Source organism: Artibeus jamaicensis, unplaced genomic scaffold (genome assembly GCF_021234435.1).
Source record: "Artibeus jamaicensis isolate MK-2021 breed Jamaican fruit bat unplaced genomic scaffold, CSHL_Jam_final contig_233, whole genome shotgun sequence".
Classification (NCBI taxonomy): domain Eukaryota; kingdom Metazoa; phylum Chordata; class Mammalia; order Chiroptera; family Phyllostomidae; genus Artibeus; species Artibeus jamaicensis.
In genome coordinates, this window is record NW_026521486.1 from 6,617,761 (window position 1) to 6,636,420 (window position 18,660).

The 18,660-nt window shown below is 57.2% G+C and overlaps 2 protein-coding genes across 3 annotated transcripts; both read right to left on the reverse strand.

The window, feature by feature from the left end:
* Nucleotides 1-947: 947 nt before the first annotated feature.
* LOC119060284 (DNA dC->dU-editing enzyme APOBEC-3C-like) lies at nt 948-5,187 on the reverse strand. 2 transcript variants are annotated; one of them, XM_053661654.1, is made up of 5 exons: nt 4,930-5,187; nt 2,845-3,001; nt 2,037-2,334; nt 1,695-1,809; nt 948-1,218 (listed from the first exon to the last, which is right to left on the reverse strand). In XM_053661654.1, the coding sequence occupies exons 1-5, from the start codon at nt 4,944-4,946 to the stop codon at nt 1,209-1,211; spliced, it is 597 nt and encodes a 198-aa protein (XP_053517629.1). In that variant the 5' UTR covers nt 4,947-5,187; the 3' UTR covers nt 948-1,208. The 2 variants fall into 2 exon arrangements, with proteins under 2 accessions (XP_053517629.1, XP_053517630.1); XM_053661655.1 differs by having other exon boundaries at nt 948-1,215; nt 4,930-5,183.
* A 1,222-nt stretch (nt 5,188-6,409) lies between these two features.
* Nucleotides 6,410-18,436, reverse strand: LOC119060424 (DNA dC->dU-editing enzyme APOBEC-3F-like). The gene is made up of 11 exons (XM_053662009.1): nt 18,343-18,436; nt 17,369-17,510; nt 15,868-16,150; nt 15,258-15,430; nt 14,202-14,311; nt 12,262-12,483; nt 11,010-11,105; nt 9,621-9,771; nt 8,123-8,414; nt 7,599-7,714; nt 6,410-7,325 (listed from the first exon to the last, which is right to left on the reverse strand). The coding sequence occupies exons 1-11, from the start codon at nt 18,369-18,371 to the stop codon at nt 7,311-7,313; spliced, it is 1,629 nt and encodes a 542-aa protein (XP_053517984.1). The 5' UTR covers nt 18,372-18,436; the 3' UTR covers nt 6,410-7,310.
* Between the last annotated feature and the right edge of the window lie 224 nt (nt 18,437-18,660).

Genomic DNA, 18,660 nt, shown 5'->3' on the forward strand with positions numbered 1-18,660 from the left:
TTATAGACATGTTTTGTACTTTAATTCCTTTTAAGAAAGTAGTGAGATCATCTCATGATTTCCTAGAGTATTCTATCTTATCTTGGGTGTTTTTCTAATGATTGTTATTGATTAAGCTTGAATTCTCAGATTGTTCTGATTGTTTCCTTGTGCCTATATTCCCTGACGTTCTAGTATGATATTATTATTCTGTTCATTGAGCCGGGAAAGGTCCAGGCACACTATCTGAATCACTGCCAGGGTATTCATAATGATTAAAGCAAAAAGGTCATGATCCCCAAAGCAAGCACAATCACAATAGGTATTGCAAGGCCTTCCATGCCACGTCCACCAGGTTGGAAACTGCTTCCTTGAAGTCTTACACCCCCTCTCAGGACCTTGTCACGGAGAGAGGGATCCAACAGTGGACGCGGCAGTGGACGTGGCACAGAGCTAGGACCAGAACCCAAAGAGCACATTGGTGAGTCTTAGAGAAAACCCACTCACTCAGAAAGCTCCCCGGTCACTGTGTGGCTCAGCTGGGTCCCCCAACCAAACCGGCATACTGAGGTCCTACCCCCAGGGGTTCAGAATAGGACTGCATTGCAAAGAGGATATTCCTAGAGGTGATCAAACTTAAACAAGACACTGAGGGTGGACCTGATCTAATCTGACTGATGTCCTTACAAGAAGAGAACATTGGGACACACAGAGGGATGCCATGGTCTCACCAGCAGTCACCCACAGGGGAAAGGCCATAGAAGGGCAGAGGGAGGGGGTGACCATCTGCACCCAGAAGGACAGGCTCCCAGCCAACACCTCCACCTTGGACATCCAGCCTCGAGAACTGCGAGGGCCAAATGTCTGGTTAAGACACCCAGTCCGTGGAGCAGTCACTGATTCACCTCTGAAAATGCAGGTGTGTGCGCCCCAGGTGCAAGGAAGCCAGAAGAGTCAGAAACTGGAGCCCAGAGTCACAGAAGCTTTATTGGATTTGGCCAAAGTGAACGAAGAGAAAAGCAAGCCCTCTCCAAGTTGTCTCCTCCAAAAGCCAGAAGGCGAGCATTTCTATGCAGCTGGGAGCAGGACAAGGGCGGCTTCAGAGACCTGGAGAGAAGCCTGTGTTCCCTCCAATCAGACTCAGAGCCTGGAGTCTGCAGCTGGGCTCAGCACCCTGGGACACGGGCTTCCTCCTGCAACACACTCGGGAGGCCCCTCGGACCCCGAAGTCATCCCCTGCTTGACAAGGAGACAGCACGTCAGACACTTCTGACCCACCTTCCCGAGACAGAGGGACTTGAGCAGGAAGAACTGTTCCCAGGGGAGCAGCACCATGACTGAGACACAGCTACTGGATTCTAGCTGCCCCAAAGGTAGGGGCACTCGGGGGGCCAGGGGCTGGGCCACAGAGCTCCTCAAGCAAGCCCTGGCAGCCAAGTGCCATCGCTGTCTGCTGTGACACTCCTGCACTTTGTGCCCATTGGTGTTCATTTTAATAACAGGATTCGGTTACTGTGGTGAAGTGGGAGGGCCCAGTTAAGGGGTAGGGCCCCCTGTCTGGGGGAGAGGGAGGCCTTGAGGGGTGAAGGGAAAATGGGTGTGGGGGGCACCTGAGGGAGGGAGAGGCAGAGAGGACAGAGCTGGGGTGCAGGTGGTGGGAGGGGAGGGGGAGCAGGAGGGAGCAGAAGTGGCAGGGGGGCTGAGGGAACACTCACCAGAGGATTTCTTCAAGCATGTTCCTCAGAGCATAATAATTTCGACGTATACCCTTCCAATACCTGAAGTACGTTTCACGGTGGTCCACGAAGTTGTCCCAACAGTATTCAAAATCTGTGCAAAGAGGGGAGATGGCAGTCAGCTCTGGCCAGGGAGCCCCTCTGTCCTGACCCTCCCCTGGCCTCGCCCCTCAGGGCCTGGTCTCCTCCCTGCAAGGTGCCATCACTCCTGCCTCAGATCCCCAAGTTCCCCTTCCACTCACTCTCCCTGGGAAACTCCAGGTGCCCCCCAGCCCCGTTCTATCCCCCAGACAGTCCTGCCCCGGCTCCCTCTGCTCTCACCCTCTGGAGACATCACGGCCACTTCGACCCCCTCCTGGTCCAGTAGTTGAAGCCCCTGCTGCTGGTCTTCGTCCTCACACTTGTACAGGCGGGAGGCGGAGATGTTCAGGCTCACGTTCTCGTGCTCCCCCAGGAAATGGACCACCTCCTCTGCACACTCCAAGCAGGGGCTCCAGGACATGAACCAGGTGACATGGTAATTCACACGACGAGACAGATACTGGTCATCAAACCAAGAGAGGAAGAGCTGTTCTGCATGGAGAGGCTCCTCCAGGTAGCCGTTTACGAGGTGGGAGGGCTGTTGGGTGGAGGGACAGGGCACAGTGGGGTCAGAGCTTGGCTGCAGGCTGGGGGGCCATGTCTGCTGAGGCTGCCTCCTCCTCCAGGGAGGCCTGGGCCCAGGCTCAGAGCAGGCAGGGGGCCCGCAGGGCATGGGAGTGGGTTCCTCCCTGGGGTTCACACCTGCTGGGTCTGGAGGAGTCAGGGGTGCAGCTGGGAGGACCCAGCCACCAGGCCACCTCCTGGGGCCACCTAAGGAGCTGGTGCTCAGCAGGCCCGACTCTCTCAGATGCCCCTCCCTCCAAGACTGCAGAGGCCCGGGATGAGGTGCAGACCGATGGTCAGCAGACTCTCTAAAAGAGGCCTCATGGACCAGTCCAATGCCAGGGTGCATCGGGATTGAGGGGATCAAGTGGGGGCCTCAAGGCCTAAACCTGAGGACATTGGTGTGGGAAGAGTCCTCTGGTGACACCTCCTTTCCTCTGGTGACATCTCCTTCCCTTTGGTGACAGTATCATGGCTACTGTACCTGGTTTCGAAAAACCCCCCAGTAGCAGGGCTTGAGAGAGTTGTTCTTCCATTTTGCCACCTCAAAGCAGATGTAGGTGTTGTTCAGCCCAGGGGCAAATAGCAGGTTTCGGAAGTTGGTGTTGTAGATCTTGGGAGGTAAGCTGTGCATTGGGCTGCTGGGGAGGAGAGAAAGCAGAAAATGCAGAGTGTTTCCCGGGCTTTCTCCCTTCTGGCTTGGCCTCAACATGGGCCCCTGACCCCCTGGTGCTGTGCCTCCCCTCCCCCTTCCACCTACTTTCTCCCAGGCAGGCTGAAGGGGCAGAGGAACAGGAGGGGTCTGCAGGGGCAGCAGGGACCAGTGTCCTCTCCCATGGGATCCCAGCTCTGCTGCTTCCAGCAGCACAACCCACCCCCACCCCAGGTTCCTGCCCACCCATCCCCAACCCATGTGAATATGGAAATGCGCAGTACAGTGCTGTGTCCCCACAGGCGGTCAGCCAGCTGTTAGCAAGGACGCCAGCAAGGGCCATCAGACACCGAGCTTAGTGCACTGGGGGCCTCAGCCTGCTCGCTCAGCCGGGCTCCGCAGCCTTACGGACTCCTTCCCACACTCCAGGGCTCTGCTCTGGGCAGCTGAGTCCCAGGGGCACCGGGACTCTCCCCAGGGCAGGGGGAGGTGCTTGCCCACAGAGGCCTGTCGGTCTCACTAGGGGGTGGGCCCTCAGAGGTCAGGGAAGTTCAAGAAGTTGACTGGTTATTCTGAAAAAGCTGCTGGCCCTTCCCTGGTGATACAATCCCAGAGGAACAGGGAAGCGCTCTCTGTCTCTGGCTCCGGGTGACTTGTGCAAACACTGTTGTTCTGCATGGGCTCTCGCTCTCTCTGTCTCTCTGTGTCTCTCGGGAACAGGGCCGCTGTGTGGGTGTAGCGGCTGTGTGGGCCTGCAGCAGAGGCACGGCCACCGAAGGTCTCAGTCTGATATGAAACAGGAACTGTAAACACAGGCCTTGGTTTCCGCCTGGCCGAAGACTCGGTTGAACTTTTTCCATGGAGGGACGAACGGAGATGGGACATTGGACACCCAGGGGCAGGCTTCCACCAGAATAAACCTTGCCCACCGCCATCTCCGGGTGTAGGTCCCTGCCATGCTTGTCTCCTGATGCTGTGGAAGAGCCTGGTGTCCACGGCACCACCTCCCCCCCCCCCCAAATTCTAGTTTTTTAAATGCAGGTACATTCGTGCCTAGCCTTTGTCCTATGCAAGTTTTTTAACTCAAGCTAACAAATAAATTCACAGGCTCCGGCACTGTTCTCAGGGCTCCAAGTATGTGAACTCCCCTTCTCCTCCCCAGAATTCTCTGGGAGTCACTCCATTTCATAGAGGAAGAAGCAGGGCAAGACAAGGAGCGGCCTGGTCAAGTCCCGGGGCAGGTGGGTGACAGAGGGTAGTCACAGCCACAGGCTGTGCAGGGCAATGTGTGCCCTGTGTGGGGAGGCGCCCTCTGCCACCCAGTTGTGCACGGCGGGCGTTTCTCCTGACCGCCAGTGGCCCCGTTCTCTGCTCCAGCTGCTGGTCGCTGAGCTTACAAATGCCAAGGGCGTGGCCTTGTCTGGGAGCAGAGTGGCTTCACTCTTCTGCACAGTGGGGCTGTCTCAGAGACTCACAGACCCTCTGGCCCAGGGAGCTGCTCTCACAAGGAGTGTGTGTTGGGGTCCACAGCACAGAAAATGGGTCGAAGTCCTTCCAACTACACTCACCAACTGCCCGCCCGTCCCTCAGTTTCATTCTAATTCTTAAGAATGCACAGAAAATGTTGTAGCTGGGACAGTCCCCATAGGCAGGGAGGGGACATCCAGCCCCACAGACTGGCAGACTGAGAGGGGGACCAGGAGGACACAGCCTGGGGGAGTTGTGGGAGGGGCCATTGAGCAGCAAGAGTGGGGACATCCCCAGAATGGGGCACAGACCCCCACTGGAGTGGGAGCTGAGGGAAGGAGCCCAGAGGGAGGAGAAGCCAGGGTGGTGGGTGGACAAGGCTGAGGACAGACCCCACAGGGCCCACTGTGCAGGAAGGGGCTACAGAGGGGACAGAGTGGGCAGCAGTACCTGGGCCAGGGCTCCATGACGTCGTCCTCTTGCCTGGCTGTTTCTGTGTTGATTTCTGTCCCCAGCACTGGCTCTGCCTTTCTGCCCAGAAGGCTCCTACTTCAGGAAAGTCCCTGGTCTGAGGTCTCCCAGCCTCCTCGGCTCAGGCCCCACCTCTTCCTGCAGGGGCTGCAGGGTGGGGGGGCCCTGGGCTGTGGGCCTCCTGTGGCCAGACCCACCCTCCCTACTTCCTGGGCCCTGCCCCCTGGCAGGGCTCCTCCCCTGCTGGACACAGGCCCCTCTGGTCAGCAGGACAGACATTCTTGCAAAGGGAAAGTGAAAGTGAGCATGACAGAGGTGGGTGGGACCGGCCCTGCTGCAGGGAGCAGGACAGAGGCCCTGCTCCCCTGGGAGGGGCTGGCTGGAGCCCCTCCCACAGCCCTGGGCCCCAGGGCCAGTCCACACCCAGTGCTGGCCCCTCACAGCCTGTTGAATGACCCAGGTGATGAGAAGTCTGGACTCTGGGTCAGGGACGGATGTGCCTGGAGTTCCTGGTTCTGTGCTTGGTGGCCTGCGCAAGTCCCCTCAGCCTTCCCGTGGTGGGGAGAGAGGGCTGCTGCTCTGGTCCCTGTCACCCAGTCGGGTTTTCACATGTTGGGGTGGGAGGCCTCCCGCAGTCACAGGGCGGATGCTGTGCTTCCCTGTGTGGCCAGGCTCTCAGCTTATGCTCTTTGCATATGAAGACGCTTTAATTTTTCTGAATGGTTTTCCTTTTTAATGGGTTGATTTTGAGAGAGAAGAAGAGAGAGAGGGGGCCGTGATGGGTGAAAAAGCATAGGGTAGTTGTCCCCCTCATTCATACTCGCCCTGGTATCTTTCCGTTGGGGCCTGACCGGGTTCAACCCCACGACCTTGGTGAATCAGGACATGTGAGCAGAAGTTTGTGAGGAGGGACCAGGATGCGTTCGCCTCCCAGAGTACCTGGTGCAGCACGCCCAGCTGCCTGGGGCTCCCTCAGCATGACGCAGGATACACAGAGACATGCAGAATAGACGTCTGGTGCCTGTGGTGGGCCCTGCTTGGCCCTGGAACTGTAAGGGTCGAGTTGAACCTCAGGCAGGATAGCCCCATCTCGAGCTTCCTCCCAGGTCAGTGAAATGAACAACGGCCTGTGGACTAGAATAATGCTCAGCCTCCCATCTGACTGCCAATCTTCATTCTCTTCCCTACAGTTACACTCAGTCTTAATCTTCTCCTATTGTGTGGGCTGTCATTTCAAAAACAGCATTGCTATTTTTACATTAGTTTTGGGGAGGAAATTCATCCCACAGAGCTCTCCTGGCCACCGAGGATGAGAAATAAGTTGTCCCCAACACAATCTTATTGTTCCAGCAGGAAAGGGTGTGGCGATTCCCTCTAGTGGGGAATTCCCCGAGCCTTTCTCCCAAAGGTCTTTTATTGGGAATGGTATGTGTAGGTGCATGCAGCATGCATGCATAGCTCATCAATCAATGTCAAAGGGCTGCTGTAGTCATACAAAAACAGGTATCATCTATAGATAATAGTCGAAGGAACACAGAAATATGCCTCAGGTCAGGGTCTGTTCGTCATACTGATGCCAAAGCGTCTTTAAGATGTGTTTCATGAGATAAGGAGTTTACTCCTTATGCCTTGTACTTAAACTCTACTTTTTATTAACAAGGCTTATTGCTGGGCAGAGCCAGCTTCAAAGGATACAGTGTACGTTTGGGGCCTGATTTCCATGGGAACCCTCAGTGTTGGAGTCTAGTTATGCCTGCCACCTGCGTTGTTACCTGATTTTCCATGGAGACTTACTAGCCCCTTTCAGGGTTTGGTCTTATGGGGTTGCCATCTCCGAAACCACAAGAACGGTCCCCAGCCCAAGTCTGTCAGTGAGTTTAGGTTTTTGAATTCCTGATCCTATGAACATCACTGATTTTCACTTGAAAGTGAAAAGCAGCCTCCTGTGAAAGCAGCACTGAGGGGAGAGGCTTTTGCTCATTGGCAGGTGTTTATTGACCTCTTTGGGCTCCAGGATACAGAGGGAAAAACATTTTGTGGAAGATGTTCAGTCTTCCATTTCATTACTTTGCATTTAAAGTGTATGGAAATAAGTATTTCCCTAAAAATCGAAAATGGTTCTGATACTACTGAGTAGAATCTTACTGGTGCATACTTGGAACATATCATAGATTTTAAATAAAAAGTAAATCAATTGGATATTTTTTTGAACAAATTTCCTATGAGCTCTTTGCATTTTGCCGGTGTCTTCAGATCACTGTGGAGTTGGTAGGAAAGGTGAGTTTTCTCTCCCTGACGAAGGTGTTTTATCCGTCGATCTCCAGAAGACTCCTGATCGTGCAGAGACGTTGAGTCCATCTTCAGCTTCCCTGAATCTGGACGGAGAAGCAGGTTGAAGGGTGTGGGGAGCGTAGCAGGTGGAAAGAGGAACAGAGAAGAGGTCGGGGCTCTACAGGGATGGGGAAGGACGGAGGGACACACGGACGTGGGAGAGCAGAGGGGCCTTGTGAGAGGGACCGGAGGGATGGGGCTGGTGTCCCAGGAGGGAGCAGGTGACACAGAGGAGGCCTGAGCAGAGGGAAATAACTCACCAGGGAGAGAAGGTGAGGAGGGAGGGGAGCAGGGGGAGAGCAGGGAGGGGACCTCACCCTGAGGATTCCATCCAGCATTTTTGATAGTTTCTCACTGTTTTCGTCCAGGTCAGACCAGGGCCGGAAATCTGATTCCTGGTAGCTCACAAAGGTGCTCCAGCAGCGCTTAAAGTCTGAGAGGGAACAGGAAGATACAAGTTGAGCTTCAGCTCCGGGGAGCAGCGAGCGGCCACAGGGTCTCCGCCCCTTCCCACCTTCTCCCCATCACCACTTGACTGCCACTTTTCTTTTTTCTTCCCGGGGACCTAATTATCACGGAAGGTTTTGTTACCTGGAGTGAGAGGCAGTCCAATCTTCCCTTTCTCTGGACGTCCCCTTCTTTCATTCATCTTACCTTCCCCCGCCCCAGACCACCTCCCTCCCCTGGACTCTCTCCTCCAGGGGACTCCCAGACCTCCTCAGATGCGGCACTGCCTCTGTAGGCAGCTCGCTGACGCTCCACTGGCTCTTTGGGGTTCTAGATCCTTTCTACCTCCTCCTAGTTCCTCCCAGGAGCCTTCCCCAGCTCCCTCTGCTCTCACCCTCTGGAGACATCACAGCCAGCTCGGCCCCGGCACCAGCAAGGTGCCGAAGCCCCTGCCGGTATTCCGGCTTATTGGAGTGGTAGAGGCGAGAGAAGGTGATGCGCAGCTGCACACACTTCTGTGTGTTCAGGAAGTCGGCCACCTGCTTGGCACATTCCACGCAGGGGCTCCAGGACATGTACCAGGTGACTCGGTATGGTTCGCCAGGGGTCGGGGTCTTCTCCAAGGGCCACTTCTTGAACCAATTCAGGAAGCAGACTTCCGCATGGACTCTCTTCTTTGGATAGAACTGGAGAAGAGGGACAAGGAAAGGGGACCCTCTTGGCTGTCAGAGCAGGCCTGTGGCAGGGCTGAGTGGGTGCGGCCCAGGCCACAGGGAGCAACAGTCTCAGGGGCATGCTGTTGATCGATTTGTCCTTTTGAAGGCCCCCCTTCCCCCTCTGTGTTCATTTGGTCTCCCCCCACACACTCGTCCGTTAACTCCAGCACCCATTCTTCCATCCACTCAACTTACAGGCGTCCTGAGCGCCTGCGCCTGGCCAGGCCTCTTGTTCCCCAGGTGCTGTCCCCTGGGGACGGCCAGAAAGCTGCCTTGTCCACAGGGGAGTCACTAGCCACACGCATTTACCAGGCTCCTGAAGTGTGCTCACCCATAATGAGACAAGAGGCAGCTGTTCAACATGCCCTTCCTGACAATGACTCAGGGTGAGGAAATAGTGTGAACTCTCTCTGAAGAACTTTTGTGTTAATTATGTGTTGAAATGACATCTGAGCTATATTACGAAGACACAGCCAACTGATGTTAGGTTCATACCTTTCCCATAAGGTCTGAACTCTGGGCACAGGAAAAGGTTAAATGCCATGAGTGACCCCATTGCCTGTCCACCCGCAGTCCCACTGCAGCACAGCTGCCATCCCATAATGATTCCTCTCCACAACAGGCTCTGAGTGGTCTGTAGCCTGGTGGAGTTGGGAGGGCTCTTCTGGGAAGGGACAGAGCAGGGCGGGGTGGGGGCGAGGTCAGGGGTTGGCTGTAGGCTTGGGGGTGTGCTCTGGGTCTGCTGAGGCTGCCTCCTCCTCCAGGGAGGCCTGGGCCCAGGCTCAGAGCAGGCAGGGGGCCCGCAGGGTGTGTGGGTGGGTTCCTCCCTGGGGTTCACACCTGCTGGGTCTGGAGGAGTCAGGGGTGCAGCTGGGAGGACCCAGCCACCAGGCCACCTCCTGGGGCCACCTAAGGAGCTGGTGCTCAGCAGGCCCGACTCTCTCAGACGCCCCTCCCTCCAAGACTGCAGAGGCCCGGGATGAGGTGCAGACCGATGGTCAGCAGACGCTCTAAAAGAGGCCTGTGGACCGGTCCAATGCCAGGGTGCATCAGGGTTCAGGGGGTCAAGTGGGGACATCAAGGCCTAAACCTGAGGACAATGGCATGGAGAGAAGGCTCTGGCATTGTTTACTTTCCACTTCTGTGCCTTAAATGACAGGACTGTGGGTCCTGTACCTGGTTTTCAAAGACTCCTCTCTTCAAGGAAATAAGTGAGTGGGTTCCTTGCACTTCATAGCAGATGTAACAGCCATTTCGACCTGGGGGGGTGAGCTCGTTTGTGAAGTGAAAGTTGAAATAATCAGCATATAGCTTCTCCATGGGGTTGCTGGGGACAAGAGAGAAAGCAGAAAATGTACAGTGTCCCCTGGGCTTTCCCCCTCTGGCTTCTCCTGAAGAGGGGTCCCTGGAGGCCCTGGGTGCTGTTCCTCCCCCCTGCCTCTTCCTCCCAGGATTTCCTGCTTCCTACAAGGCTGGCCTACGGGGCACAGGAAGAGGAGGGGTCTGCAGGGACAGCAGGGACCCGTGTCCTCTCCTGCAGGATCCTGGTTCTGCTGCTGTGAAGAGCACAACCCACCCCTGCCTCAGCCTCCTGGACACGCATCCCCAACCCACTGGAAGAAAAGAGTATAAACCCCCTTCGGCTCCCTAAAGTAGCCTTTAATATTGAGGTTCAAACCATGCCTGACTTTTCACTTATGTAGGCTTGTTTTTAAACTCTCAGGCCAACGCCTGAACTCTCAGGCTCACACCGGCGTGCTGAGAGCTCCGTGCATGTGAACTGCACTCCTCCCCAAATCTAGGGGAGTCATTGTATAGCGAAGGAAACAGGGCAAGACAAGGAGTGGCCTGGTCAAGTAGAGGGCAGGTGAGTGACAGAGCAGGTTCCTGGCCCGGGCAGAGCCCTGGCAGCACCCACAGGCTGCGCAGGGCAGTGTGTGCCCTGTGTGGGGAGGCGCCCTTTGCCACCCAGTTGTGCACGGCGGGCGTTTCTCTGACCGCCAGTGGCCCCGTTCTCTGCTCCAGCTGCTGGTCGCTGAGCTTACAAACGCCAAGGGCGTGGCCGTGTCTGGGAGCAGAGTGGCTTCACTCTTCTGCACAGTGGGGCTGTCTCAGAGACTCACAGACCCTCTGGCCCAGGGAGCTGCTCTCACACGGCGTGTGTGTTGGGGTCCACAGCACAGAAAATGGGTCGAAGTCCTTCCAACTACACTGACCAACTGCCCGCCCATCCCTCAGTTTCTTTCTAATTGTTAAGAGTGCGCAGAAAAGGCTGTAGCTGGGACAGTCCCCACAGGCAGGGAGGGGACATCCAGCCCCACAGACTGGCAGACTGAGAGGGGGACCAGGAGGACACAGCCTGGGGGAGTTGTGGGAGGGGCCGTTCAGCAGCAAGAGTGGGGACATCCCCAGAATGGGGCACAGACCCCCACTGGAGTGGGAGCTGAGGGAAGGAGCCCAGAGGAAGGAGAAGCCAGGGTGGTGGGTGGACAAGGCTGAGGACAGACCCCACAGGGCCCACTGTGCAGGAAGGGGCTACAGAGGGGACAGAGTAGGCAGTAGTACCTGGGCCAGGGCTTCGGGATGTAGCCCTTCTTCCAGGAGACTTTCCTTCTCACCATGGTCCCCAGCACTGGGTCTGCCTTTCTGCCCAGAAGGCTCCTGCTTCAGGAAAGTCCCTGGTCTGAGGTCTCCCAGCCTCCTCGGCTCAGGCCCCACCTCTTCCTGCAGGGGCTGCAGGGTCGGGGGGGCCCTGGGCTGTGGGCCTCCTGTGGCCAGACCCACCCTCCCTGCTTCCTGGGCCCTGCCCCCTGGCAGAGCTCCTCCCCTGCTGCACACAGGCCCCTCTGGCCAGCAGGACAGACATCCTTGCAAAGGGAAAGTGAAAGTGAGCATGACAGAGGTGGGTGGGACAGGCCCTCCTTCAGGGAGCAGGACAGAGGCCCTGCTCCCCTGGGAGGAGCTGGCTGGAGCCCCTCCCACAGCCCCCGGGCCCCAGGGCCAGTCCACACCTAGTGCTGGCCCCTCACAGCCTGTTGAATGACCCAGGTGATGAGAAGTCTGGACTCTGGGTCAGGGACGGATGTGCTTGGAGTTCCTGGTTCTGTGCTTGGTGGCCTGCGCAAGTCCCCTCAGCCTTCCGGTGGTGGGGAGAGAGGGCTGCTGCTCTGGTCCCTGTCACCCAGTCGGGTTTTCACATGTTGGGGTGGGAGGCCTCCCGCAGTCACAGGGCGGATGCTGTGCTTCCCTGTGTGGCCAGGCTCTCAGCTTATGCTCTTTGCATATGAAGACACTTTAATTTTACTGAATGGTTTTCCTTTTTAATGGGTTGATTTTGAGAGAGAAGAAGACAGAGAGGGGGCCCGTGATGGGTGAAAAAGCGCAGGTTAGTTGTCCCACTGGTTCATACTCATCTGGCATCTTGTTGGGGCCTGACTGGGGTCATCCCCGGGACCTTGGCGAGCAGGACGACCCTGATGGTCTCAGCTACCTACCCTCTCAGGGCTGAATGTTTTCACATTGAACATATTGAAATATGGTTGTTTTTCATGCATCTGTGTATGATGACAGAGCCATACAAATTTTAAGTTTGCATTGGTTTGCCTATAGGAAAACAGTGCATGAATTTTCTCCGTGTGGTTTCGTCCTACTGGTGTGTTGGGCCACAAACTTATGCATGTGGGACTGTGTGTCTGCGTGTGTGCCATCTTTGAGCTCTCTGTCCTGCTTCCTGGGCGCGTCTGTCCGTGCCTGCTTGGTGCCAGGCTGCTCTGCCGGGTCTGCAGAGCAGGCGCGACAGGCCGGCACGCACACCCACCTCATCTGGTCGTCCTTGGAGGCTGCACTGGCCCGTCCCAGATCCACGACAGTTGATGGACAAACGTTTTCATGCTTCTCGAGAAGCCCTGTGGCCAGTGTGTCACAGGTCACTGCAGCGGCACAGACCGCCGAGGCTCTCCGTCCAGGAACACGGCGCATCTCTCGACATCTGCAGGCCTCCCTCTGTGTTCTCACGGAGTCAGCATCAGGTAAAGGGGTCCTGGGAGGAAAGAAAGAGGAGGCAGCTGTGAGGATGAAGAGGAGGAGAGTGAGCATGGGCAGGAAGGGACAGGGTCCAACAGGAAGGCAATCCACTCTGGGCAGACGTAGGGAAGCAAAGGGGCCTGGGGACAGAACAGAATGGGGGGCAGAGGGGGGAAATGGAGGGTGTGAATCTGGCTCTACCTCACTGAATTACAACCTTGAGAAAAGGGACAGCACTTTGCCTCAGAGCAATAGGTTCTGAGCAGTCACTCCCTGCCCTGAGGGTTGGTGGGGTCTACACAAGCTTGGGCATGAAGGGGGCTTGGCCTGGGTGCAGACACAAGGGGAGTCGGTCCCACAAGGCTGAGGCCAGCTAGGAGACCCGGGAGTGGAACCCCTCTCAGTCTGTCCCCCTCACTTGGGCCTGGAGCCATCCCCGCTGGGATAGGCAGTCTCCCTGGCACAGCTGCCACAGGGGCAGGGGAGGCACAGAAATGGGTGCATCAGCCTGGAGGACGTGCTGGACCCCTGGGTTAGGCAGACAAGGCACCTGGTCCAGAGACAGGAGGCGCACCCAGGGGTGAGAGGAGCAGCCTGCAGAGGGGAGGTGGGGAGGCCCCATCAGGGAAGCCCGGAGGAGGGGTTCAGGAGCAAGACTGGCCTTGTCCTGGGCCCCAGCCATGGCCACCTGCTGAGGCCTCCAGTGCTGCCTGTCACCACTGCCCTCTGTCACCACTGCCCGCTGTCACCACTTCCTCCCAGCTGCACATGGGGTGAGCACAACCTGCTGGAGGACCGAGGGACTGTGTGTACATGGAAAGATGATTCGTAAATGAGACTTGCCATCCTTTTCATAAAAACCTCGCCCTTTATTGAGGATTAACTACCCCAGACATTGTCCTAAACGCACGACATTCAACTGCCAGGACCGCCCCCAAGGTCAGTCGCTGTGAGTCTCCATATTTTACAGGTGAGGAGCCCAGGAGCCAGTCCCGTTCCCTCCACAGGCCCCACATGGTCTCCCAGAAAACGCCCCTGGGACCTGTGATTCATGGGCTGTCTCATCAGCCACCCTTCATGGGGGGTCCCTGCTGTTGTCCATCCAAAGGATGCAGAGGCTGCAATGTTCTGGGCTCGGTCCTGTCCTCTCTCCACCCCTCGGATGGGGGACTGAAGTCTGGAGCGGGTCAGCCATCTGAGGCTCGGAGGAGACCAGGGAAGACAAGCCCTGGAGCAGAGCTGGGGTTCGGGGCAGTGGGCCCAGTGCCCGGGAGCATCACTGAGCCCCGGAGACTGGCCCCCCCTCCTGCTCTCCCCACAGGTCTGCTTCTGTGGAACAGGCTGACTTTCGCCCCTCCAGGCAGCTTCTGTCGCAGGCAGCACAGTCCCCAACACACCCGTCCATTTTGTATCCAGTCTTCAAGCTCCTCCTTGTCCCTTGTCCTCCCTCCATGGCCCCCAGCCCTGTGTGGTCCCTCCCTGCCCTGCCCTTACCTGTGTCTCCATCTCTCTGGTCACTTTGTCTCTCAGTGTCTCCCGCTGGTTGCTTGTCCTCCCTGACTTAGCCCCTCTCCCCTGTGGCCATCCTCATTCTCTTTCCCTCCATCATCTCACACTAAATGATCCGCCCCAGTTCCTGCAGTCACTGTGTGAGGTTGTGACTCAGTGAGGTTGGGCCCCATGTGAGCAGAAGTTTGTGAGGAGGGACCAGGATGCGTTCGCCTCCCAGAGTACCTGGTGCAGCACGCCCAGCTGCCTGGGGCTCTCTCAGCATGACGCAGGATACACAGAGACATGCAGAACAGACGTCTGGTGCCTGTGGTGGGCTCTGCTTGGCCCTGGAACTGTAAGGGTCGAGTTGAACCTCAGGCAGGATAGCCCCATCTCCAGCTTCCTCCCAGGTCAGTGAAATGAACAATGGCCTGTAGACTAGAATAATGCTCAGCCTCCCATCTGACTGCCAATCTTCATTCTCTTCCCTACAGTTACACTCAGTCTTAATCTTCTCCTATTGTGTGGGCTGTCATTTCAAAAACAGCACTGCCGTCTGTGTGCTAGTTTGACAGTGAGTTTAGGGTTTTGAACTCCAGATTCTGCTCCTACACACATTACTGGATTTTACTTGACAAGTGGAAATTAGTGTGACCTCTCCCCTCCCGTGAAGGTTCCTGAAAGAGAGAGGCTTTTGCCCATTTGTATGAGTTTGTTGAACTCTTTGCCTTTCATGACGAATGCACACAGGATGAAAATTTTGTGGGGGATTCTTAATCTTTTATTTCATTGCTTTATGTTTAAGATCGATGAAAATAATTATTTATGTAATAATAAAAAATGATTCTGAGAGTATTTAGTAGGATATTACTGCTGAATATTTCAACATATAGATTTTATGAAAAGTAAATCAATCAGATTCATTCAAAACAAATTTCTGATGAGCTCTCGAACTTTTGCCGGTTTCTGGGGATCAATTTGGAGATGGTGGCAATGGTGAGTTTTCATTTGTTCATTTGTAGCTCCTCAGAAGACAACAGACTCGTTCAGAGACGTTGAGTCCATCTTTGGTTCCCCTGAATCTGGACGGAGATGCAGGTTGAAGGGTGTGGGGAGCGTAGCAGGTGGAAAGAGGAACAGAGAAGAGGTCGGGGCTCTCCAGGGATGGGGAAGGACGGAGGGACACACGGACGTGGGAGAGCAGAGGGGCCTTGTGAGAAGGGACCGGAGGGATGGGGCTGGTGTCCCAGGAGGGAGCAGGTGACACAGAGGAGGCCTGAGCAGAGGGAAATAACTCACCAGGGAGAGAAGGTGAGGAGGGAGGGGAGCAGGGGGAGAGCAGGGAGGGGACCTCGCCCTGAGGATTCCCTCCAGCCTCTGTGACTCCCCTTGAATGTGTTTGTGCAGCTTGGGGTGGGGCTGGAATGGTCCTCCCTGGTGGTCCACGAAGGCTTCCCAGCAGTGCTGGTACTCTGAAGGGAGCAGGGACAGAGAGGTCACCCCAGTTCTAGGGAGCAGGGAGGGGCCACGTGGTGTCTGACCCCTAGGGACACACTGTGCCCATCATTGTTCCACTGTTTCCTTTCCCTTTCCTCCAAGGGACGTAGCTGTTCCCCCCAATTCTTCCCTCCAGGGGAACATGAGGCTGGGCCGTCCCCTTTTACTCCGAAGTCCCTGGGTCCCCACTGCACATGTTCCCAGCCTCCCTCCCTGCCCAGGACCAGGACCACGTCTGTCCCCAGAACTCTCTTCACCAGGAGACGCCCCTGTCCTCTCGAGTCCAACTCCCCCTCTGCAGGCAGCTGCGACAGGCTTCTCCACCAGGGGTTGTCATCTTGACCACCTCCTTCTAGCAGCTTCCCTCAGGCCTCCCCCTGCCCACTTCCCACTCCCACGAGTCCTTGCTGACCATCGATGCTCATGATGGAGACTTCGGCCCCAGCCGCCTGCAGTTGGCGCAGTCCGTCTTCATAACCCCAGTTTTTGCTATAGATGCGGGCGGCAAAGATGCGCAGGCTCAGGTGGCCGTTCTCGAGCAGGAAAGCCACCAGGCTGCGGGCACAGTCAGGGCAGGGGCTCCAGGAGATGAACAAGGTGACGCTGTAGTGCTCGTTCTTGTCCAGGCCCCAGGAAGGGATCAGATCCAGGAAGCACAGCTCTGCATGGCGGGCCTCCCCCAGTGTGTCAGCACCCTGGGCACAGAAGAGGGAGGAAAGAGTCTGTCACCTGCTGTGAACAGGAGCAGGGCGGGGCCAGGGGGAGGCAGGGGAGGCCAGCTCCCCACCGAGAGGGTGACATCTCCACACAGGGCTCACAAGGCCAAACTGTCCATGCACACGACATGGGCACGTGACAAAAGCCCACCCAGCAGTGAGGACCTGTCAGTCCACGTCAGCCAACCCTGGCTCCCCACGGCCCTGCACTCGACCCGCCTCCCTTTACACTGTCTCGCGTGAGTTCTGCGTGACTTCCGTGTGAGTTTACACTCGCGTGAGTTCCGGGGTGAGACGACTGTGTAACGTGACTCCTCTGCACCACTGCCTTCCTAGAGCCCCTCTGTTTGTGCCTGAGGTCCACGCCTCCAGGAGCCTCCCCTGTGTCGGGCCCCAGGGGACCACAGGAAGAGCTGAAGACAGAGGGTGGAGGCCCGCGAGCCCCAAGGTCACCAGTGTGATGGCCCAGAGAGGGCTGCTTCCTCCAGGGAGGGGCGCACCCTGCTGTCCAGCCACTGCCCGACCTCGCCCTCCCTGCCCGCACCAGCACTTCAGTCCCTACTGTGGGTTTCCCCTCCTGAGGGAGAGAGGGGTGAGGGCCACCGAGGCACAGGTGCCCAGGAAACGGGGCAGTGTCACTGTTGAGGCTCTTAGGCTCATGGCTACTTTGCAACTGCAGACAGAAGGATTATGGACCAGGGCCTCAGTGAGGGCACAAGTCCTGCCCATGCTGGCAGTGCTCAGCCCCAGTGGTAGTGTGTGGGCCCCTGGGGACCCAGCAGGCATCCCTGGGCTCAGTGCAGCCGGCAAGGCAGCTGTGGGGACCAGCACCCTGCCCGGGGCTCCATGCAGTGACTGGAGGGAGCACCAGGCTGCTCTCCAGCTCTCTCTGGCCAGAGGCTGCCCCAGGCAGGGACAGGGGGAGCCTGGCCCCGTGTCCAAAGGTCTTTCCCTTTGTCTGGACCCCTCCTCTGAGGTTCAGCAGGAGGGGACAGAGGAAGCCCTGGGACACTGGGACTTCCTCTATTCCATACGGCTCAAAGCTGACTGTCACTGCAGCATTGGTCCTCCGTGTCTCCAAGCAAGTGACAGAAGCTGGGGGACCAAAGGACAATGCTGAGAGGACACCTGCTGCCCCCGGTAACCTTCTCCCTGAATGTCCCAGGGCAGGCGGCCCTGCCCGCTGTGGTCTGTCACCTTGTTGCGCAGGAAGCCCTTCATCTGGTCCACTGGGATCCTGGAGTCACCTTCTGGCACGTCCCACTCGTAGCACAGGTGTGTTTCTTTCAGCATTTGTGGACTAAAGTTCTCAGCGAAGGTGGCCATATCCATCCGGGGTCTGTGGACATAGGCGGGAAAAACCCACAGGCATGGGCTCCTCCGGGGACCCCCAGTTCTCCTGCCCTTCTCTGCACATCCCCGCCCCTTCACCCTGGGCTCCCCCGGCACCCACGTCCCAGCCGGACCCATCGAGGAGGGGGGTCCGCTCTGAGCTGCAGTCACCTCGCCTCCCTCTGCGACCCCTTCCAGGCCCCTGGGGCAGTCAGCCTGTGCCTTTGTCAGGGGCCCCCCAGGAGCAGCGGGGGGTTCTCAGAGCTCTGATCAGGACCAGTCTTTGTGCCCCGAGTGGGCTGGGTCCCCTCTCCTGGCATCACCATCCTGCCCTTGACCCGCTGACCCACCCATTGCAGGTGTGGGCCCAGTGGACTGTGTCCCCCCGGTCTTCAGGCTGAACCTGAGCCACGTGGGGCTTCGTGGGCCAAGCGCATTCCCGAGTGGGACTGTCGGGAAAGGGGGACGCCAATGGCGTCTTCTTCTCATGTAATTCATGATATTTTCTTTGTGATTATGAAAGCGATGATGCCCTTTACACAAACAGAAACAGAAATCTGAACGTGACCTCCTGGCCCACAGTTCAGAGCAGGAAGAGGCCTCACAGGGCATGGAGGGAGAGGAGGAGCAGGGACTTCAAGGGTGACTCCCCTGTGTCTGGCACCAGGGCCTAGGGGGGCGGTGGGACAGCAAAGTGGACATCCACTGAGGGGTCCTGGCTGGGCAGAGCGGGGAGGGAGGTGAAGAAGCAGAGGTGTCCCCAGGGGAGAAGGTTTGCCCCATCAGGGAGCCTGGAGGAAGGGCTCAGAAGTCGAGGTGCTTCAAGGGGTGGGCAGTACCTGTCCAGGGGCGCGGGCCCGGTCTCCATGTCTGAGTTCCTTCACGGTCTCTGGCTCTTCGTCCTTCACTTGTCTGCCTGGTTGCAGCCTGTGTCCTCTTGCTGGGACACTTCCAAGGACCCGAGTGTCTTATATGCCATCAGAGCACCCAGATACTGGTGACTTGGCAGTACTCTGCCCCACCTCTTCCCTGAACTCAGGCTACTCGTGCCACCCACATGGAGCACACTAGAAGGAGTCACCTCCTTGCCCATGGAGACATGTTAAGTTTTGGTTTCTCTGTTTTGACAAAGGCCACACGTGGAAGCCATGGGGACT